The sequence below is a fragment of the Biomphalaria glabrata genome, chromosome 2 (assembly GCF_947242115.1).
Source record: "Biomphalaria glabrata chromosome 2, xgBioGlab47.1, whole genome shotgun sequence".
Taxonomy (NCBI): domain Eukaryota; kingdom Metazoa; phylum Mollusca; class Gastropoda; family Planorbidae; genus Biomphalaria; species Biomphalaria glabrata.
In genome coordinates, this window is record NC_074712.1 from 3,494,840 (window position 1) to 3,519,614 (window position 24,775).

The window sequence follows — 24,775 nt, forward strand, 5'->3', positions numbered from 1 at the left end:
CAATTAGGGCTTTCGCGTATAGATAGATAGATAGATAGATAGATAGATAGATAGATAGATAGATAGATAGATTGATTGATTGATTGATTGATTGATTGATTGATTGTCATTAAATAGAGATGCCTATGGAGTCTTGGAATCACGTACTGACTCATTACCAATCCAAAAGTCTGCACAAGTCAGCAGAACTAGCAATAGTTCCCTATGATCCACACATACAACTGGGGCTGACATATTCACTATCAGAGTCTTGTTGTTGTCAGCGGCATGTCGTGCGACCCTCAGCATGCCTTTTGGGCAGACTTCAAGAACATAGCCCTGGAAGGACGATAGAATATATAGAGTTTTATACGTTACACTTAATAGGCGTGGCCGAGTGCTAAAGCACTTGGCTTATGAACTGAAGTTGATTTCGAATCTTGATAAAGACTGGGATTTTTTTGGGGGGTCTGCGAGGCGCCTATGAGTCCACCCAGCTCTAATGGGTACTTGACATTAGTTAGGGGGGGGGGAAGTCGTTGTGCTGGCCACATGGCACCCTCGTTAACCGTGAGCCACAGAAACAGATTAACTTTACATCCTCTTCTCTATAGATCGCAAGGTATGAAAGCTGAATTTGACTACTTCTAAATGTAAAATTCAATATGTAACTAGTGATAGCACCCATTTCAGACCCTGTGATCTAGGGTGGCAGAAGATGTAGAGCTGGCATAGAGGGCCACCACTTTTACCTTCTCTCACTTATGTCCTGGTACCTATTAGAGTTGGGTAAACTCAGGGAGATCCTGAAACCCAAAATTCCAGTGTTCACGTGGATTCGAACTCAAGACACCTCGACGGAAGGCGCTTCACCACTCGACCACCACACCCTTTTTTATTTTACATTAAATATTTATCCTCCTCAATATCCGATCTTTTAGATCTTCAGTAATTGAAGAGTGGGGCATAAAGATAGCCCACATTTTTGAATAAATCTACCAAAAGAACGCAACTATCTAGAATCTAAATATATTATTGTTTTTTACCCCTGAAAAAGTACATATGAAACAGTTGTTAAACGGTTTTAAAAATCGTTTTTTTTTCGGTCTGGACACAGATGCATTTCGAGCAAGCGCAAAAAGTTGTTCTCACAGAAAGTTTTTTTTCATTATACGCTTCACAAAACTACTATGTTCATCTGTTCTGTTCATGATGGGCCCTAAAAAAGAAAGAAAAATTGTTAAAATAACATGAAACCTGTCCCGCTTTTCTACTTCCACTGCAGACCGGTGCAAATGTCCCACCCTGTATATTTTAATTTCTTACAAAGCTTATATCAACTCACTCTGTCTGTCTGTCTGTCTGTCTGGTACAAAGTTTGTGCACGTTATTTCTCCCACACCCATGCTCGTATAAAGCTGAAACTTTTTCACAATTATGTCTTTTCCCTGACAACACAAGAATCAATTTAAAAAAAAAACAATTAGTTAATTAACTATTGGTAATTAGAAAATCCTACTTAACAGATGTGGTGGTATAAGTTGAATTAGCCCCCTTGAGGACTCGAGCCTTGAGTGAACATTTTATTGTATGCATTTTTTTTTTAAATGTAAGCATTCACCAACATAACCCCTTCTACCCTCCCCCTTTCACAACTGGTCCAGACATAGCGCATAACATCCATCTATCCCCGTGGCGCTACAGCCGATGGAGGGCTCTGGCCTGCTTCAACACATCCCTCCATTCAGATCTCTCCTGGACCCTTCGTCCCCCCTACCGAACCTAAAGCTGTTGCAGATCTGATAGCGCATGACAATGGTAAAAATATTTCTAATCGCAAGATTTATTGTTGTTAGTCAGAGCATATAGAAAGTTTTATTACATGACTGATGCAAACTAATTGATACAACTACACTTAATATAAGCTTTTTTTTTTTTTAATTTCGCTTGTTACCATCAGACTTACTGATAGATAAATAAACTTTGCTGTCTCTACCGCCGCCCAGTTGTCTGGGTTGTCTAAATGATCCTCTGAAAAATATTTCGCAGCTCCTAAATCAGTAACTAGAGACCTGGAATAAAAAATCATCTTCTGAACATCAGCCTAGTTCACAGCTACAATTTAATTACAAATTTGTAACGGATACATGTGAAGTGTGAAGAATGGAATAGATCAATAACCTTCATAGTTTTAAACAATCGACATTATCATTTGATAATAAATATCTTATCTTACCTTATATAATACAGACGTTACTTTAAAAAAGAAGATGATTACGTCCTACGCGTCATGCATTTAGTCATGCATATTAACCAATGACTTAAATTCAGCCAAGTCACTGGTTTTCCTGGCTAGCTCAGGCAACCCATTCCATGCTCTAATAGCACTAGGGAAGAAGGAGAATTTGTACAGATTTGTCCAAACATATGGGACGAGGAATGTGCCTTTATCTTTGTGTCTTTATGAGTATTTTATTAGGTGTTGTTTTTTTGTATTTGAAGATTATGGTTCAGTGTTTTATGTAATAATTTTTTGTATCAGTCATTGAAAGAGTTTTTTTTTTAAGTATTGGCACTGATTGCACAAAGTAAACATTTGTTTAATATAGATGTATTATTGTGAACTGTTGTAGTATCTGCTATTCACTAAATGTTGATAAATGCTTAAGAAGTTCATTATGTAGGCCCTAATAAGAAAGTTTAATCTTCGGAATCGAGGGCATCGCCATTATTTTTATAAGCAAAGGTTTATTCTCAGTGTTGTCCATAGAAATGTTATTACCATGGAAATCTCTTGGGAAACATCCGATGGGATGGGATGGGACAGCACACATTTGTATTTCCATGGTAGTCGATACTTAATATTGTAAAACAAATTTAGGCTGAAGAAATTTGTAGCTGCGTAACAAAAATGGCCTACCAGAAAGTTCCAGGATCTAACTAAAACTAGTTGCATACAATACCTTAACTTTCATAAATTTAATGGCTTTATTTGAACTGTATTCCATATTAATATTAACTCTTTCTCTTCTAACAGACGATACCAACGTTGATTCCACCAGAATGTGGTAAATAATTACGGAGAGAAAGAGTTAAAATGGGAATCCCATGGGATGGGATAGCAAAATATGTCCCGTAGACAACCCTGTTTATGCTCAAGAAGGAAAGAAGCACTGGAGAGTTCCACGTGTAGAACGAGCACAAAGGAAGGGTTTTGGATCACAGATTTGAGCGCACCAGAAGCAGAGGAAAAGGCTGCAAGGTCTTTTGATTGCTACTGCCTACAACCTTGGACCATGGATGTGTATTATCGGCCTCTTTATCCTCATGAGAAGCTGCAAAGGGACTAGATTGTTTCTCAAAGGTGGCAAATTGTCTGATCTGCTTAGCGTCATATTCTTGACTTGAATGTCATTTCTTAAACTTTCGTATCACCAGTATCTTTAAAAAAAAAGAGTTCCCCTTTCAGACCTTGCGATATATAGGGCAGATGATGTAAAGATCACATGTCTTAATGGGCGCACGGTTAATTAGGGTGTCATGTGGCCAGCACAACGACAAAGCGCCTTTACTTTTCCCCAACTAATGTCACATATCTATTAGATCTGGGTGGGCGGTGGGCCACTACCTTATACACATCAATTTGGTTTATAACGTATTGTCTTTGTAAATATCCTTCTTCTACTAGCATCTTACAGTCCTGCTGGGGCTTGTAGTTTTAGAGATTTTTACGTCTGGTAGCAAAGGCGGACTGGGGGTTAAGAGCGACCTGGGCATTTTATACAATCCGGCCCACAAATTGTATATAATATGATGGTCATCCAATTTTAGATTACCTGTCCTCAAAATCACTCTGTTAAGTTTGATAATATATCGATAACTGAACGCATGCATACAATGAACTCTGTATCTTTGTAAGAAATATAGTAGGCCTTATGTTACTTTTTAATCGCTAAGTGTGCAAGTCCTAAAAGGATGAAGCCTACTAGTAGCAGTGTCCACGGATATTGGCTATTACATTATTTTGGAAAATGTGTTAGATTAAATTAGTATTACACTGTATTTTAAATGCAACGCTCAGAGAGCCCCTTTACAAGAGAATATTATACAATCTTTAAATCTAAATTAATACGTTCTATAGTGGCATTTATGAGGCCCTTTAGGTGACCCTTATCGGCCCATTTGGGTACCGGCCCACCGGGCATTTGCCCAAATGCCCATATAGCCAGTCCGCCCCTGACTGGTAGGGCTCAAACCTGGGACAATAGTGACAACAGTTGAGAGCGAAAACCACACGACCAGTCATCCATTTTGCTTATGTGTTTTGTGTGTTCATTCGGTATATCTAAAAACCTATCATATTCCTCTATATGTGTTTACACTAATAACACATTATGTAAACATCTCGTTTAGTGAGAGTGTGTTTCATGAACTCTGTTTTACTTATAGTGTAGGCCTACTGGGTCAGTAGTGTAATCATTGTAATAGTTTTCTATTTAGTTATTTATCTAATAGTTAAAAGTAATAATGTCAAGACCTATCTTTCCCTTTACACAGTACAGCACATTTTGCAGTCGGTGCTTTGTCCGTATATTGAAACTTGACATCAACGCCAACCTCCCTGAGTAGATCAGTGAGTCTCACACCGTGATCATCATGAGCTATACATCCCTGGAAGGACGTGACGTGTTCTTGTTTTAGAATCATCTTTAAAAGAAAGTCGAAATGCTTATGTACAGGGCTTACATTTAGTGGTTTACAAAATGTGTATTATTCATGGCGGCCGTTGAGAGTGTTGGGGGGGGGAGGAGGTATGTGGTCCTGGCAACGGAAGAAGAGCAGAGGCGTAGCTGGGTGGAGGGAGGGGGAGAATATGAAAATCCCTCCTGGCCCACACTTGAGGGGGGGGCCCCAAATAAGCGTTTTTACATTAAATATTACGCAAAATGCAGGTGCCCCCATAGAGGTCAAGCACCTTGGGCCCCCAAATGATGACAAATTCTTAGCTGCGCAACTGCGCAAGACCATTCAATCTATTTTTCATGGGACAAAAATAATGTTTTATTTTTATTGTAGTTTTAACTAACTCTATGTTTGCATATTAACCAAGTAAAATGACGTTATCGCCAATGTTTGAGAAATTGAAATATTATCAAGTAAGAGACGTCGTTTGATCATCTACGAAGGATTACTTAAAAATGTAAAGACTTCTGTTTTCCAGAGAGGTGTCTGTAACAATATCGACTTAAAACAAGTGATAGGATCTTAGCGCACAGAGAAAGCTAAAAGCTAAACAATTGGTAAAAATATTTTTATCGCACGGATTAATTAGTCTAGGTGATAAACCTGTGGCGCATGAGCCGAAAGTGGCGCATTGCACCCCTGAGATAATTTTTTTAAAAAAACGTCTTGCAAAAAATAAGAAAACCAAATAGATTAATGGGAATTTAACTCATTAGCTACTATGCTGTCCAAGAGTCCCACATGTTTTAACCCAGAACACACAAAAATGAAGGATATTGCTTCACAACTTGAAAGACTTATCAAATAGGCCTGATGAAAGACTTAATATTAATATGGACTATTAGTTGTTCTGAAATTCCGAATACACTGCTCACTATTATCTAAGCATTTTGAAAAATCATCAATTAGTCCTATTAGTTGTGTTTCACATGATCTATATTTCCTAAAGCCATGTTGGTATGGAGTAAGGACATTATGTTTGTCTAAGTGGTTCATAATGTCACTACATATAATGTGTTCTAGGATTTTACATGTGATGCTGGTTAGTGATACTGGTCTGTAGTTTCCTGCAGTCCCTTCGTACTCTGCCCTGGTTAAGAAATGTCTGAAAAAGTATTTTGAACACTGGTGCTAGCTCATTGCTTAGTTCTTTAAGTAATCTAGCTGGAATACCATCAGGTCCAGAAGCTTTATTTGGTTTAATGTTCGCTAATAGTTTTTGGATTCCCTTTTCTTGTACTTCTATATCTCCTATGTTGTCTACTTGGTTCAAATTAAGTAATATGTCTTTGTCTCTTGGGGCTGAGAATGCTGACACAAAATATTTATTTAGTATGTTAGTTTAAGTTTCATTATCATTATGCGTTAATTTATCTTCTCCTTTAAATGGTGCTACTCCTGTTGTTTCCATTTTCTTGGACTTAATGTATGATCATAGTTTATGCTCAAAAAGAATCAATTAAAATGAACAATGCTACTTCAGAAATGTCCATAGCGTAAGTACAGTTTTGAACTTGTTTGTGTATGTATTAGATGCCTTCCTCTACAACTTCTGTCCACACCATCATAAATGTATATGATTTTTAATACAAACATTATACAGAATACAGTGGCGTAGCTATGGTGGGAGAATGGGGAGATCCCCCGAATGAGTAGTCGAATTTTTTTTTACATGAAATATTTAATATTACGCCATTATCTTGTCGAATGTCAACATGCACTAAAGAGGTCAAGCTCCCCCCCCCCCCGGGCCCCCAAATGTTGGCTAATTTCCAGCTATATAACTGACAGAGTATATAAAACTGCAACTATGTCCGAATTACCAAATTTCAGAGATATAAAAGGGGTTACAAATTTGTGAAGCGCATTTCAAACAAATGTGGGTCAAATTAGCACATGAAAACGTAACGTTGGCCATCCCTGGTCTAGGTCGATCCCATAATCAATAATGTGACTGATCCAAACTAATTGAGGCAATTCTATTTTTTTAAAAAGTATTTCGAATGTTTTTCTTGTTTTTTTAATTGCGTCGTAAGTAATTTTTTTTTTTTTTTTGTAGTTAGATCAGTGGCGTTTCTATGGGATAAGAGGAGTGCGGACCGCACAGAGTGATACCCATCAAGTTTTGACATCAATGTGATACATGAAATTAAAAAAAAATGTACATGCATTTTTCTGTCTGTGTATCGATCAGTTCTTACAATCAGGTTTCAACCCCCCCCCCCCCAAAAAATAATATTAAAACCAACGACAGATTTTATTTTGGGAAGGGAGAGGAGGGTATTGTAAACTAACTGAACTGTGTGACACCAAACCTTGCGGTCCTGTTCTAGTTTCCCACTTTAAATAAGTGGTACTGTAAACTAGCTGAACTGTGTGACACCAAACCTTGCGGTCCTGTTCTAGTTTCCCACTTTAACTAAGTGGTACTGTAAACTAGCTGAACTGCGTGACACCAAACCTTGCGGTCCTGTTCTAGTTTCCCACTTTAACTAAGTGGTACTGTAAACTAGCTGAACTGCGTGACACCAAACCTTGCGGTCCTGTTCTAGTTTCCCACTTTAACTAAGTGGTACTGTAAACTAACTGAACTGCGTGACACCAAACCTTGCGGTCCTGTTCTAGTTTCCCACTTTAACTAAGGGGTACTGTAAACTAACTGAACTGCGTGACACCAAACCTTGCGGTCCTGTTCTAGTTTCCCACTTTAACTAAGGGGTATTGTAAACTAAATGAACTGCGTGACACCAAACCTTGCGGTCCTGTTCTAGTTTCCCACTTTAACTAAGTGGTACTGTAAACTAGCTGAACTGCGTGACACCAAACCTTGCGGTCCTGTTCTAGTTTCCCACTTTAACTAAGGGGTACTGTAAACTAACTGAACTGCGTGACACCAAACCTTGCGGTCCTGTTCTAGTTTCCCACTTTAACTAAGGGGTACTGTAAACTAGCTGAACTGCGTGACACCAAACCTTGCGGTCCTGTTCTAGTTTCCCACTTTAACTAAGGGGTATTGTAAACTAAATGAACTGCGTGACACCAAACCTTGCGGTCCTGTTCTAGTTTCCCACTTTAACTAAATCTCAAATCGTCACTAGCCTTCAACGTTGCATTAAGATTGTACAACTACATAACCAAACGACTTTGCATTCGAGGTAAATAGGTTTTCTTTTTAAATAGTGGTTTTGAAATTATAACATAACACAATATTGTTGCTTATTCTAAAGTATTCAATGGAGATTAAAAAGTATGGCCTGCACAAGTTTCCCGTAGAGATATTTAGTTGCTTAGTGCACAAGTACACGAAGAATGGAAATCTCCAACGAGGCGATGGTGAGAGTAATTAGTGAATGAAATCAATTACCTGTACCACCTTGACAGTATTAAGTGCAGATCCACCTGGGGAAAAGTGCACGCCGGGAAGACTTTCAATCTCCTGAAAACTGTGAAATCAAATTTAAAATGACTTTTTAACGCTATTTAGAAACGGGCACAAGAACCCAATGCAGAAAAAATGACCAAATACTAACTAGAGGCATTTATTAAATTCACATATTTAATAGACACAATGGCAAGGACTCAGCTTTGTCAGTACATATTTACATAAATTTAGACGGACCAGTCTTAATATATAGGTCTAGTCCAGTTTCATAAACTTTTTTTTCTTAACGGAAAACACTTCACACTTTCCATGCATTTAGCGCAGCGGTTCTCAACCTTTTAAGCTCGGCGACCCCTTTTTACAATCCCCCACTCTGCCGCGACCCCCCCCCCCCCCGACACACACATACAGCAATAGAAGAGTAGGCAATAACAATTCATAGTTTCGATGGTCTTATACGACCCATGGCAAATGGTCAATCGACCCCCAAGGGGGTCGCGACCCACAGGTTGAGAACCCCTGATTTAGTGGAACACTTTGCTTATTCCTAGAGAGATTAATTCACGTAGTGGCCTACTGGTTCAATTATTCCACTAATACCTAAAGAGGATGTTGTCTGTTCATTATAAAGACCAAATGCTTTCATATACTCCCTCCCCCACCAAAAAAAAAATGTTTCGTAACTGCTGTATGACTTCATGTACTTGGTGGCCAAGTGGTAAAGGCTTCTGTCTCTCGAACCAAGTCTCGAGTTTGAATCCAGGGGGAAAACATCTTTTTACTAGAGGCGTAAAAGACGTGATAGGTTAAAATATTGTTATAACTCCCGCGCCGACGCTTATAGTACACATCATTGATAGACAACATGTTTCTTCTTCTTCTTCTTTGTTGTCAATGTACATGTCGGAGGGTTCAGATCAGTCATCCTTTATCTGAGATGAACTGTGCAGTGGTTTCCAGATCAGTAATCCTACATCTGAGTTGAATGTGCAGTGGTTTCCAGATCAGTAATCACATCTGAGATGAATGTGCAGTGGTTTCCAGATCAGTAATCCTACATCTGAGTTGAATGTGCAGTGGTTTCCTGATCAGTCATCCTTTATCTGAGATGAACTGTGCAGTGGTTTCCTGATCAGTCATCCTATATCTGAGATGAACTGTGCAGTGGTTTCCTGATCAGTTATCCTATATCTGAGATGAACTGTGCAGTGGTTTCCTGATCAGTCATCCTATATCTGAGATGAATGTGCAGAGGTTTCCTGATCAGTCATCCTATATCTGAGATGAACTGTGCAGTGGTTTCCTGATCAGTCATCCTATATCTGAGATGAACTGTGCAGTGGTTTCCTGATCAGTCATCCTATATCTGAGATGAACTGTGCAGTGATTTCCTGATCAGTCATCCTATATCTGAGATGAATGTGCAGAGGTTTCCTGATCAGTCATCCTATATCTGAGATGAACTGTGCAGTGGTTTCCTGATCAGTTATCCTATATCTTAGATGAATGTGCAGAGGTTTCCTGATCAGTCATCCTATATCTGAGATGAACTGCGCAGTGGTTTCCTGATCAGTCATCCTATATCTGAGATGAACTGTGCAGTGGTTTCCTGATCAGTCATCCTATATCTGAGATGAACTGTGCAGTGGTTTCCTGATCAGTTATCCTATATCTGAGATGAACTGTGCAATGGTTTCCTGATCAGTCATCCTATATCTGAAATGAACTGCGCAGTGGTTTCCTGATCAGTCATCCTATATCTGAGATGAATGTGCAGAGGTTTCCTGATCAGTCATCCTATATCTGAGATGAACTGCGCAGAGGTTTCCTGATCAGTCATCCTATATCTGAGATGAACTGCGCAGTGGTTTCCTGATCAGTCATCCTACATCTGAGATGAATGTGCAGAGGTTTCCTGATCAGTCATCCTATATCTGAGATGAATGTGCAGAGGTTTCCTGATCAGTCATCCTATATCTGAGATGAATGTGCAGAGGTTTCCTGATCAGTAATCCTACATCTGAGATGTATGTGCAGTGGTTTTCTGATCAGTCATCCTATATCTGAGATGAATGTGCAGAGGTTTCCTGATCAGTCATCCTATATCTGAGATGAATGTGCAGTGGTTTCCTGATCAGTCATCCTATATCTGAGATGAATGTGCAGAGGTTTCCTGATCAGTCATCCTATATCTGAGATGAACTGTGCAGAGGTTTCCTGATCAGTCATCCTATATCTGAGATGAATGTGCAGAGGTTTCCTGATCAGTAATCCTACATCTGAGATGTATGTGCAGTGGTTTCCTGATCAGTAATCCTACATCTGAGATGAATGTGCAGTAGTTTTTCTTCTATAGGTTTCGTGGCCACAGTCTTGTTCGGGTCTCTTGATAACGTATGCAGCTTTGAAGGACATGGTCAGCCTCTGGTGATGCTCCGCATGGGCAGCGAGAGAGATTTTAAAAATCCTCCTAAAGTGATCAGCAAGAGATAGGAATCTGTGCTATCTGGAACTAAGAGACGTCCTACGTGCTACAAGAGGACTGGATTAAGGACCTGGATTAAGGACCTGAAGCGACACTGGCCAGTGTGTCGGTGGTTGGTATTAAGGTTTTGGTAGGAAAGGGTTGTTTAAACTAAACTTGTGTTTTGATGGCTAAAGTGTTTTGTAATAGTTAATAAACACATCATCCTATTGCTTATTGAAGAACTTCGCTGAGTTGCCTTACTTAGGTTTATACAATATGATAGAATAACTAGCTATCTTTGAGAATACATTCCTGATGGATTTCACAGCCTTTCACTGACAATCATTCACTTACTATTTATTTTAAAAAATTATTTTTAAAAATGTTTACTTACAGACTCTTGTGTTTATCTCCTGCCAAGATAGCATTGTTATCGTCTAAGTCATACCTAAATATGAACATATTATATAGTTCAGGGTGCCTGCATATGAACAAATTATATATTTCAGGGTATCTAAATATGCACAAATTATAAACTTCGAGGTAGTTAATTTAAACGTTGTATAATTAAAAAAGGTCAAAAAGTCGTCACATACATTACAAGTGATATATTTACTATATAGTAGCCTGGTGTTACATACATTATGGAGGAAGTATATTTAGACCAGTGATGGGCAAACTACGGTCAGAGGGCCTACTCCGGCCCGCTGAAAGGGTTAAACCGGCCTTCCACATGTTTTGTAATAATAATTAAAAATAACTAACAAATTCGATCCCAATCTAAGAATTCAAGTATTAATACTAGTAGAAACATGTAAGTAATATTGCGAAATTTTATTTATAAGAATCACTTTTGGTTGTGTCTGCTGATTGAGATTCGCACACAAGTTGTTGACAAAATGTGAACTCTATAATGTTGATTAAAGCGTTTGTATAGTTCCATGATTATAGCGTTGAACTAATTCATTCAGAATGGCGTGTGTGTTGTTGTCTTTTAATGGACGTGGAGGTTTCTCAGACAGTTTCAAGACAGTGTGTCCCAAGTAAGTCTAAGTGTCTCGTTTGCAATCGTGTAGGTTTAAAAAGGACTGTAATGTATTTTGATGTTATTTTTAATGCACGAAAGTAAGAGGTCTTAATGCAGGATCATAAAAACAAAATAGTGTCATTTTTACAAATCTTACATCCATTCTGTCTGTCTGTCTGGTAAAACTTTTGTACACGTTATTTCTCCCACACCCATTGTATGATCAAGTTGAAACTTTGCACAATTATTCATTGGCATAGACGAGACATGAATGAAATTAATCAATTAATAATTGATAATTTTTTTTTATTTAATAAGGAATATAACTTCTATATTATCGAGATATAGCTGTAAGTGCAGAGTTATTTTCCTTAGATAAGCTTTTTTTTAAAAAAGGATTTTTATTTTAAAAAATTTTGCTTGTTTTAAATGAGAACACAGTAGTTGAATGTGAATGTGAACTAAGTGAAAATTCGTGGAATCTGGTGCCACCTTTTCAAAGAATCTCTATATAATTCTCTTCGTCGCTCGACCATGCTGGACACGCACGCACGCTGACTCTATAACCCTCGATGAAAAAGCCATGGAAAGATAACTCTTTTATTTCTGCAAGTCGTATTTGTTACCCCACGTAACTTTCGCGAAGAAAAAAAAGAAGGGGGGGAGGCAGAACAAGTCTCTGCGTCACCCACCTATGCGGGACACCACGCACGCACGCCAACTCTCTTACCCTTCGTATTACCCTTCGTTTCCTAACCACGGCCACCGCTTCACATATATTTCGTGGAGTCAACAGGTCTTTCAATGTAGTCAAAATTCCTGCATCAGGTGACTGTTTATTTCTGTCAGTCGCATATTTCTGGAAAAATGTCATCGACGAAACTGTTGCTCTCGAACTTCGCAAGATGGCTGCAAGTTTTGTTTGCGAACATTGGGATAACTCTGGCGACGCCCTGTCCGTTGTTCTTACTCATGAAAGCACAGTCATACACTCTGCTTGACAATACACTGCCTACATGAATACTTCCGGCGTTTCTGGTGGCGATGCTGAAATTGTGGCTATGTCTCAAATACATCCCTCTACTATCGCTATTCACTTTCGAGAACGCCCGCATGACCCTCCTCGAGTTTGCAATCCGCTCCTTCTTTTCATTCACTCACAGTCGTTTGCCCAAACCAACCCCATTTGGACAACCGTGTCTTTCAGGAAGTGTTCACCCGTCACTAAATAGCGGCGTATGCTAGGCCCCGGGTCGACTATAACAATTATCTAAAAATGACTTGTCTCATTCCCAACGTGGTTACACGGAGTGATTGTTATGATTACAGAGGGAGTGATTGTTATGATTACAGAGGGAGTGATTGTTATGATTACAGAGGAAGTGATTGTTATGATTACAGAGGAAGTGATTGTTATAATTACAGACGGAGTAATTTTTATGATTACAGAGGGAGTGATTGTTATGATTACAGACGGAGTGATTTTTATGATTACAGAGGGAGTGATTGTTATGATTACAGACGGAGTGATTTTTATGATTACAGAGGGAGTGATTGTTATGATTACAGACGGAGTGATTGTTATGATTACAGAGGAAGTGATTGTTATGATTACAGAGATAGTGATTGTTATGATTACAGAGGAAGTGATTGTTATGATTACAGAGGGAGTGATTGTTATGATTACAGAGGGAGTGATTGTTATGATTACAGAGGAAGTGATTGTACTAGCTGCATGGGTCAAATAATATTCTTTGAATAATTTAATATTTCGTCATAGATATTAGCCAGATTTTTTTTTTGATTTCACAGAGAAATGGGTAGGATGGATAAACAATAAGTAAGATATCCTAATTACTATTCAAACCTTACTTTTTCAGGAGATCAGTGTTCGCTTGAACTGTTATGTCCATCATTGGGTTCCCAAGAGCCACTAAATCACCTCTCCTTTTGGAAACAACCAAAAAAAGTAATAATGAGGCACAATGCTTATGTTTGGCTTTCCTTCATATCATCAAGATCTAAACATAGACTGGCTTTCAAGTCAACAGCCGGAAACAGAGTGAAGTAATCTCAGGGGGGGACTGGCCATGTAGGCATTTAGGCCAAATTCAATGAACTGAATGGATTTTGAAAAACAATAAGGTTCGTACAAGATGTTATAACGTTGTTGTTGATACTCGGTCGTTGGCAGGGGCGTAGCTAGGAATTTTCCATCGTTTGGGAGCCCGGGGGCTTGACCTCTTTGGGGGCCCCCGCAGTCGCTTAATATTAAATTTTTAATGTAAAAAAAAACACTCATTTTGGGGGCCCCCCCTCAAGTGGGCGCCCGGGGGGATTTTCAAAATTCTCCCCCCTCCTCCCCCCACCCTAGCTACGCCACTGGTCGTTGGTTTGTAGCTCCAAATATATTGTACAACTAAACCGTTGTAGGTGTAATAAATTCTTAATGAAATGAAATATAACTTAATATGACTTTCAGTTATAAATATATAAACTCAATATAAACACATTCACAACTTGAAACTAGTAGGAACATAAGGGACTGTTAAAGCCTCCGCGCGGTGTTGATTCTTGTAAATATATCTAGTGTAGATCTGACTGGAAGTAAAGCTGAACCCTAACCCTAACCCTAAATACTTCAGTAACACCGGCGAAAGGCCGAAACAATCAAATATGTAGTCGACGCTGATATGTTTAATACTCAAGAAGGGAATCGTCCGATGTCAGCTATGTCCGTAAACCCGTATATCTATTGTACTCAAGTCTACTACTCTACAAGAAGCGTCTTCTTTTAGCGTCACTTAGAGCGTTCTTCTTTTTTAAAGATCTGTCACGTCACTTGTCACTAATTAAAACTTTCCCCTTATTCCCGAAACAAATAACTAATTCCTAATCATGTCATAACAGGACACAATAATCTAAACAAAATCGAACTCACTGCCAATGCACGTTCATCATTCTGTCTATCACTTCTCTGGCCACTCCCTTCCACTTACACTAGCGCCGCTCCTTTTTGTTTATTCACGTGAATTGCGCCAGACCTCGGAAACTCTTCAGCCTACACAACCAAAACATCCGCTCAACTTTCCTCCTGGCTACATCGTAAACACGCACATACATGTGTTTTAAAATTTAATGTTTAGTAGGCCCTACTTATTTATTAATACTTATTTAATACTAACCTACCACATGTTCCGCAATAATGGAACAGCCTCTCTGACACACTCTAAGCGATTAACAAACATAATTTCTATATTTCAATACCTCTATTACTATTCAAGTCAGAACCCGAACAAATCCTCAAAAACGGCTCTAACGATTTTCCTAGATATTTAACAGCTGAGGAAAGAATTACTTGCTCGGTGGCCACACGTGGATAACTCTAGTTTGACCGTTATAATATTTCAAAGTAAAAAAAAAGAAATAAATTTAAATTAGGCTAGAGAACTAGGTCTAGATCTAGATCCAACATCGGTTTTGAAAGGACTAACGTGTTCGAGAATTTCCGAATACAAGGCATGATTGATTCATGAGTCTTTAATAAATTAATGTTCAGGAAAATTTTGCGCATAGTCTTCTAAGTGTAGATTTAAATGCTTATTGGAATATTATTAACTGTAGTAGATCTATACATTCGCTTAACCCGGATTCTTTCTCAGTAGGGAAGGGGTCGGGGAATGGCATGGTAGTACAAAATGTTTTACCGTTTTTCAATCATTAGTTATAAAGAGAAAAATAAGCGCGCTTTAAGTTAGAGAAAAATGGTATTGCCTTTTATATAAAGGTATTTTTTTAATATATTTCTTGTGATAGTCAATAGCTTTCACGATAATATTAACGTATATTGTTGAATCTATAAAGGAACCCTGTGCACTTTATTCATTGGGTAGAATCATAGACAATTTTCTATAGTTCCACTGTCAAATGTAACATTGCATACAGCCAGACATGCATTCGCTCATTTTCAAATACTTTTAGGCCTAACACAATGAATTCAATACATGATCAGATATTACTGGGTCGGAGTGTATTGTAATGCAAAGGCCGATCATGACACCCAGTCCGCCAGGGGAAGTAACAATCATTTAAAGGCGACCAGAGTAGCAGCTAGCTATAATAAAACAGACATTGCTTTCTCGCTAGAGTGCTGTGTCACTGGATACAATGATATCATTAAATACACAGTTTACTCTGCGGTGAGGGTAGGTGAAGTTTTGGCGTAAGACGATAGTTTATAAAACACTCATCATCATCATCATCAAACTCCATTAGAGTGAGGGCTTGAGAGGCTCAAATCCTCTCTTGCAAAAGCCCTGGACAGAAACCCTGCTGTCTTGCGTAGTGCATAAATGTCGCCATACAGGTCGAGAATTTTGGGTTTCCCAGACCTGTCGAGACGGAGATCGGCAAGTCTGGGGCAGTCAAACAGAATATGAGTCACGGTTTCCTCTTCTTCCCCGCAGCGAGGGCACCGTGAATCAAAATTTGGCCATAGCCGCGAGAAATATGAGCCAACAGGACAGTGGCCTGTCCTGCACTGTGCTATAATAGCTTGCTCAGGCCTGGACAGCCTCCACCACGGGGAAGTGCGGTCAGGGCGCCTCATGCGCTCCCAGACTCCACGGGCTTTTTGGGACTTGTCCCAGCACTCAAACCACTTTTCCATTTCTGTTTTTTGTATTATAGCCAGGGCTTGATGAAAGCTTACAGCCTGATCAGTGGGTGGAATTAGCCCTCGCTGGTGGGCCAAAGAGTCTGCAATTGTGTTGCCAGTCACACCTATGTGACTCGGTACCCACTGCATAATTACAGGGGTGCCATAGCGTTGTTTGATGTTATGTGAAGCCATGATGACAGTGTTGATATTGGGGGGCCATGGTCCGGGGCTTTGCAAAGCCTGTAGTACAGATTTTGAGTCAGTGACCACAACAATCTGTGTTGCCCTCAAATGTCCCTCGCCGAGGTGAGAGTAACTGACTTTTAAGGCTTCACAGACTGCCATGGTCTCCGCATCAAAACTGCAAACACTACCACATGGTCCAAAACACTAACACTTTTTATTTAAAAAAAAAACACTCAAGTTTTTATAATAATCATAGGTTTTTTTCTTCACTATACTATACTTACTATACTATACTCCAGTGATGCCCAACCTAATTCGACCTGCGGGCCATTTTAATTTCTGACACTCGTGTCGCGGGCCACATGAACGAAAATGTACACACATATACACAAAAAAAAACGAAATGAAATTGACCTGAATTTGAAACTATTAGATAAGAAAACTGTGGAGCAGTTTAAGGAATTGGATATCTGAAGTGATTTTTTTTTCACCCGTCAGAAAATGGCTTAATTTCTGTACTTAAAAAAAGAACAACGTTGTAGCTAGCTTTGACGTCGACTCATTTTCTTGTCGCTTTTTGGTAAATATTTCCATCAATCCTCCAATCTCTAGGCGTAGTTTAACAATCTTTTTATTCGCGGCTCAAACCAAGAATGACGCCATATTTGTTTCATAATGACGTTTATATGTTGTTCTTTTTGGAAACAGCCACACTTTTTTTAAAGATCACATAAGTTGGCTTATTATCATGATCCACAAAAAAAAGTTCAGATCCGTTCTCTTTTTCTGGCAGATTCTCATTTCATAAACACACTAATGTTAAATGTCATGGTACCAATCAATTAAAGAAAAATTAAGGGACCTAACGTAGGTAAAGATACATAAGTCAGCTTTTTTTTTCGATGGGGTTGTCTACATTTTGTGCCGACATTTCGGCGGGCCGGATGGAACCACGTCGCGGGCCGGATTTGGCCCGCGGGCCGTATTTTGGGCATCGCTGCTATACTCTATACTATACTATACTATACTATACTATACTGTACTCTATACTATACTATACTATACTATACTATACTATACCATACCGTACTATACTATACTATACTATACCATAATGTACTATACTATACAACACTATACTATACTATACTATACTATAGGCTACTATACTATACTATATATGATTCTGTGGCCCAGGGTTAACGAGGGTGTCATGTGGTCAGCACAACGACCAACCACCTTTACTTTTCCCCGGCTAATGTCAGATACTCTAATCAGAGGCGCCCTCAAGATCCCGAAATAAAAAATCCCAGTCTTCACCAGGATCCCAACCAAGTGTCCCGGTTAAGAAGCCAAGAGCTCTACCACTCAGCCACCGTGCCTCTTCTTACGTGCATAAAAGTCGCGACTTACAATGAGGATTTTTTTTTAATTCCTTAAAAATTCAACCTATCTATACACATCCAATCCATTCCAAGGAGTACACATGCCACCCGCAGTCTACATAACTTTGATTAAACAAAGAGCTAAACCAAGTTAATCAATATTTGGCATAAATCTTGTCTTTGATAATAGCACATGTGTACACAATGAACGAAGAATAACTGGGTGTTAGTTTGAGAGATAATAACACATGCATGACGTAATTGCTTATAATTAGACAAGTTGCCGGGGCCCCGATAGCTAGAAATATCGTTTTTATTGCCACCTTTTTTCACATTTCGTTAGCTGGCAAGAAAAAAATAAATCTCGAAACAATCACCTTAACTGGCATTAAAAAAATAGACTTATCTGGCAACATGACAACGATTACGGTTCAGCAAACATTACGCCACGACTCAAGTTGCTGCACCGTTTCTTTGTTTTTCGACATAGCCCTAAGACGCGGGCTAAACATCGACCAAGGCACATTAAATAAGATACAGTTTTAGCTTCTTACTTTACTTTGGGCGCGAGACCATTCCTTATAGAATGCCTGAACGACGTGGCAACGCGACATTGGTCTAAACTGCCCACGGGTTGTGACGTTGGAAGGTCGGTGTTGAGGTCCTCTATAACGAGTTATCTCGGTGGGCGTGGCTCGGCCGACCACAGGGCGTCTAAAAAAAAATATTAACGACTAAGACATATACAGTCTGTGCCTGGTTTATGAGAGGTAGATAAGTGGATAGGGCGCTGGTCCTCCACGGTCAAAGTGACCTCCAAAGCCCCTGGCAAGTGTAAGAAACACGAAGCATAAACGAAAGGAAAGAGAAGTGGCATCAAATGTACGGGAACTAGAGCTTGCCATAGCAACCTGTTTTTTCAAAGCTTATATCAACTTACTGTCTGTCTGTCTGTCTGTCTGTCCGTCTGGTACAATTTTTGTACACGTTATTTCTCTCACATCCAATCTCGAATCAAGTTTGAAATTGTGTACATCACTACTTGTACCTGACAAAACAGGAATTAATTAATTAAAAACAAAAAACAAACAAACAATTAATTAATTAACTATTGGCAATTAATTATTTTGTTTGGTATCGAACAAGGGAAAGAAATCGTACTTGACAGACCATGTATACTTTGTGTAGAAAATTAGGCCATCGCTTAGAAGTTTAAAAACTAACAATAGATAGCTATGAAACATTCTATTTTCATAAGCACTTCGCTTGCGCAGTGGTTAGTGTATTGGCTTGAGGAGGATTAAACCTTCGATTTCAAATTCAAATCGTACAACTTTTTTTTTTAATAAAATAGATTTTAAAAGCTATCGCAGTAATCTTTATACAGATACCCTTACCCCCCCCCCCTTTTACCTTTTCCTTCCCAACTGGTCTAGGCAAGTGATAGTATCATAGCGCATTACAAATTTAATTACAAGGCTGATTCAAACTAATTGATACAATTACACTTACTATAAGCTATGTTTTTTTTTTTGTGTACTTTTAGCGGCCCCCGAAAGGGGAAAAGACGCTATTAGTTTTGTGTGAAATGTCTGTCCGTCCGTCCCGTTTAGATCTCGTAAACTAGAAAAGATCGTGAAAATCTGACATAATAATATTTGAGTCCATTCAAAGTTCTGATGCAACGGCTACTTTTTTCTTTTCTAAAAGCGAAAAATCAAATTTTTAAAATCACTTATGCGAGCAGTTTTTTCATAAAAATACACCACTTTTACAACTATTCACTATTAATAGTAATAAACACGCTAGGCTCTTTAGTAGGGAACAACACCATTCCATATGTTCAACATATTTATGCAAACGGTTTTTGATTTTTTGTCAAAAAAAAATAAATTTTTATTTACATTTTTATTGCTAAGTTATGTCATACTAACTACTACATTTACACGAAAAAAATGTTTACTTTTTTTAAGAGAAAAAATCTTTTTAGCATGCATATAAGTCAGGCATTATTTAAAACAACAATTAATAAGTAGTTTTCCATATTATCGCATGAACTGCAGTGCTACACCGCATATTATCGCATGAGCTGCAGTGCTACACCGCACATTATCGCATGAACTGCAGTGCTACACGGCATATTATCGCATGAACTGCAGTGCTACACCGCATATTATCGCATGAACTGCAGTGCTACACCGCATATTATCGCATGAACTGCAGTGCTACACCGCACATTATCGCATGAACTGCAGTGCTACACCGCATATTATCGCATGAACTGCAGTGCTACACCGCATATTATCGCATGAACTGCAGTGCTACACGGCATATTATCGCATGAACTGCAGTGCTACACCGCATATTATCGCATGAACTGCAGTGCTACACCGCATATTATCGCATGAACTGCAGTGCTACACCGCATATTATCGCATAAACTGCAGTGCTACACCGCATATTATCGCATGAACTGCAGTGCTACACCGCACATTATCGCATGAACTGCAGTGCTACACGGCATATTATCGCATGAACTGCAGTGCTACACCGCATATTATCGCATGAACTGCAGTGCTACACGGCATATTATCGCATGAACTGTAGTGCTACACCGCATATTATCGCATGAACTGCAGTGCTACACCGCATATTATCGCATGAACTGCAGTGCTACACCGCATATTATCGCATGAACTGCAGTGCTACACCGCATATTATCGCATGAACTGCAGTGCTACACCGCATATTATCGCATGAACTGCAGTGCTACACGGCATATTATCGCATGAACTGCAGTGCTACACTGCAACCAAAAAACACATAACTAAAGGAATTTTTTTTTACGAAAATGTTTTTAGGATTTGAATAAGAGAATGACTCTTTACAAAACAATTAGATCAATTAGATATTCATTATAAGACATCAGTTAGGCCAGTTTCGTATTTAATTTCACAATCACTTTCATCTATCCTTTGGTCTGCTGGACCGCTGAGGCACCACACAAGATCTGTCAACCTTCTTTCTCCATTCTTCTCTGTCATTTGTCTTTGATAGAATTTAATTCTGATGTTCTTTCTGAAAATATTGATAGGCCTACCTGCCTTTTTACCTGCCAGGGTGGACCTCTTCGGGGGCCGATTTTGAGTTTGTGTTTTCACACAAACTGTCTTTGTAACCTTGTTAAATTTCTCATTTTTTTTTTTTTTTAGTTTCACTGTTTAAAACTAAACTAAAACATACGACTAAATTTTAGTTTAAGGGAAACTCTGATGGTTTTGACAATTTTTGATATAATATGTGTTTTAATTTACAGATAATGAATATATTATTATTTTGTTTTTATTTGCAATAATAACTTAGTAATTGATATTTTTCCGACGTAATTTTCCTGCGCATCCAAAACGGTCAGACATTCACCGGGTTTCTATGTGACGTCACACATGCCTATTGATTTAATCTATCGACTTACTGTATAACGGAAAACCATTACAGTAACGTTTACATTCTCGTACAAGAATTATATCTTCGTCTATGCAGTTAGATCTAGATCTTGTAAGCAAAGAAAAAAAATGCGTGTTAAGTGAGATTTAAATGCATGACTAACCACGGCAGTGCGTATCTTCTCGCCTGACCACTCAACGCACAACAAACACTATCACTTGGTTGTCTTGTCATGACCGACTACACGTAGTCTAGACTAGCCTTACACTGACCAGTTTGTTCGAATCAGTCAGACCTTCGATCTTTTTACTTATCTGTCCGCACAGACGACTTCCTCTCAACGGCTCTGTTGCGTTGATTTGTACGCCATTATTCAAACTACAGTCAATAAAAGCTTACGATGGTGAGCACATTTCTAAGAAATATTGGCTACTTTACATTTCTAAAAAATATTTGCTACTTTACATTTCTAAGAAATATTGGCTACTTTTCTTTCTAACAACATTTCCATGCAATATTTGCTACTTTACATTTTCGTTTCTTTTTAGACCAGAATAAGACCAACTTTATTTTTTTTTTTTTAATGAAGGTCTTTCCTAGAGTTTTAGGTTTTAAAAGCAAAAAATATATGCTAAAAATTTTATTTCCGAAATAAAAACCTTGATTGACATTCAAAAACAAATCTGACACTTATCTGGCAACATGACAACGATCGTTACTGGTAGAAAAGATTTTCACTGTTAACTTAACAATGTCAAGGACGCTAATGTTGCCAACTAAATTTTTTTAAATTTTGTTACAAACGTACTAGCTTAGAAAATTTGATTATGCAGAGCTAAAAAAAAAATGCAGGAAAATTGAATACAATCAGTCAACAGTGAAGCTGGTGCTGTGGAATGACATGGGAGCAGATGAAGAAAGCTGCTTAGAACCGAGTTATGTGGAAAGGTGTGGTTGCGTCCTTATGCTCCCCTGGGAGTGCACGGGATTAAGTCTATCGCGCTAGGCTAAACAGGATGGCTGCCTTGTCATATGCTTGGCGCGCAGGACTGTCGTTCGATGGTCTCGGGTTCATACCCTGCCCGCTGTCGTTTTGCGGGAGGTTTGGACTAGGTCTAGGAAGTAGATTATCTTCAACTCTGAAGGAAGAGGCAAGACATTTTACAAGCATTTTTCACCCTTCACCTATCCCTTAGTCTGTTGGAGCGTTTTGGCACCACACAAGATTTGTGGACCTTCTTTCTCCATTCCTCTGCCTTTTGGATAGAGCCTTTTGGATAGAACCTTTTGGATAGAGCCTTTTGGATAGAACCTTTTGGATAGAGCCTTTTGGATAGAGCCTTTTGGATAGAACCTTTTGGATAGAGCCTTTTGGATAGAACCTTTTGGATAGAACCTTTTGGATAGAGCCTTTTGGATAGAACCTTTTGGATAGAGCCTTTTGGATAGAACCTTTTGGATAGAACCTTTTGGATAGAACCTTTTCCAATGGCAGGTCCGTCCTTTTTTTTTTTTTTTTTTTTGTCTTCCCATCGTGTCCTCTGTCTGTCTCTTCTCCTATTTTTCCCTAGTACTGTTCCCTGAAGGAAGGTCTTTGCTAGCCCTAAAGACGTTGTTATATTTTTGTTTTGTTTTTTTTTTTTTTTTTTTTTTTTGCTTTTTTTTTTTATAATAGATTTACAAATCTCTAATAACTAGTATGCTTCATTTAAGTTGAAAAGAAATAGATTATTTATTTTGACAGGAGTCGCTTTTTTCCCCCACCAATGAAACTTTATTCGCCCCAAAACTGTAATGAAAATCAGATCAATATGTGCGTAATTCTTTTTCAAGCTGTAAGGGAATTCGAACTTATGAATCTTGACACTCGTTCTTTTGTCTCAGAAAAGTAAATGATCTTTAGATTTCAAAGTTTAGAAATAATACAATCCTCATAGACTTATATATTGTTAAGACGTGGGATTGAACTAAAGAAAATAACCGATTCTCAGATCGCTGGTATTTCTTTGATTGCAGAATCACAATCCAGTTATAATGTTTTTTGTTTGGTGTAATGCACAAATTGTAAGACAAATTTCCATACGGACAATAAAGATTATTATTATGTTAGAAATGAACGAGTAGTCATTCTCTGGCACTGCCAGGGTCGAGTTTCGCTAAAGAGAAACAAAATTCATCGTAGTCCCTTTAACAGTTTCCACTGAGGAATTTTCTGGTGATGTGGCAGGTCTGCAGCAGTACCGCCCTCTGACAGGCAACGAATATGTTCCTAGGAATGTTAAGGGCCTTGAATGTGTCTGTGAGGTCAGTTGTTATTATCCCCTCGGTTGATATAACAATGGGGTATATTGTTATTTTGGACAATTTCCATAGACGCTTAATCTCCAAGCCCAGGTTCCCATATTTTCTTTGTTTTTCTATCTCAGTTTTTCTTAAATTATGAGACAGTGGTACGGCGATATCGATAATGGTAGCGGTTTTTTCTTTTTTATCGATGAACAGCAGATCCGGGCGATTGAAATCTACCGTTTTGTCGGTCAGAATAGGCCTATCCCAGTACAGCAAATGTTCAGTAGACTCGAGAACCTCTTGCGGAGAGTATTTATAATAAGGGGGAGTGTCCTTACCGATCAATTTGTACGTCAAAGCCAGGTGTTGGTGTATTAACTTTGCAACTTGGTTATGGCGACCTAGGTAGGCTGATTCTGATAGGGCTGGACATCCTGCCATAATGTGTTCAATCGACTCGCCCACATTTCCACATTTTCGGCATTTGTCGACAACATTGAGTTTCAGGATATGCTTCTCGTAATTTTTTGTCCTGATTACTCTGTCCTGTATTGCTGTTACAAAGCCTTCTGTTTCAGGGTAGAGATGACCTGCTTTGAGCCATGTTAAGGAAGCAGCCTTGTCGATGTTGTCCCCATGTAATGAAGCCGGAAATTTTCCGTGGAGTGTTTTTTCTTCCCATTGGCGAATCTCATGCCCTACGTCGTCCAAACCGATATTGACATCAGCATTGTGTAGGTTCAGAGGGGTTGCATCGGAGTCGTATTTCCGTAGGAAGGAAACTAATTTGTTGCTGGAGGCGAGCAGTTTTGATCAAATTTACATATCCCGATTCACTAACACTATAGAAAACAATCCTCAATCCTCAGTCAAGAAATCCAAACAAAATCATAACTAAAGTTTCTTTACACATTTGCACACTAGTTAAGGTCATTTATGCCCAACTGCATAAACAAAAATCACCCTACTTTGCACGTGGAAAAAATGGTCAGTCTGGGAGGAACAGGTTTACAGCATTATATTTATATCTAGACTGGACATGGAGATCTTTTAAAACTACAAAAAAATTGTGAAATTATTTTTAAAAGTTGAAACAAGGCTTTATTTTATAAAGTAGTAGTATGAAGTTTAATTTTTTTCAACCCTAACCTATGTAACATATAATTTAATTTTTAGATCTAGATCTAGTAACTGAACATCAAAAAATAAGAGC

The 24,775-nt window shown here is 38.6% G+C and overlaps 1 protein-coding gene across 4 annotated transcripts in view; it reads right to left on the reverse strand.

The window, feature by feature from the left end:
• Positions 1-24,775, reverse strand: part of LOC106065195 (uncharacterized) — a 34,135-nt gene that overhangs the window by 7,956 nt on the left and 1,404 nt on the right. Inside the window, exons 1-7 of one of the 4 annotated variants that reach the window (XM_056018775.1) lie at positions 21,437-21,698; positions 13,471-13,545; positions 10,966-11,019; positions 8,087-8,165; positions 4,517-4,686; positions 1,946-2,051; positions 148-318 (exon numbers count right to left, since the gene is read on the reverse strand). In XM_056018775.1, coding sequence (XP_055874750.1) covers positions 148-318; positions 1,946-2,051; positions 4,517-4,686; positions 8,087-8,165; positions 10,966-11,019; positions 13,471-13,545; positions 21,437-21,507 — 726 coding nt within the window. In that variant the 5' untranslated portion in view covers positions 21,508-21,698. Of the gene's footprint in view, positions 1-147; positions 319-1,945; positions 2,052-4,516; positions 4,687-8,086; positions 8,166-10,965; positions 11,020-13,470; positions 13,546-14,539; positions 14,657-21,436; positions 21,833-24,775 lie in introns of those variants that run through there. The other 3 variants (XM_056018777.1, XM_056018776.1, XM_056018779.1) reach the window with 3 other exon arrangements.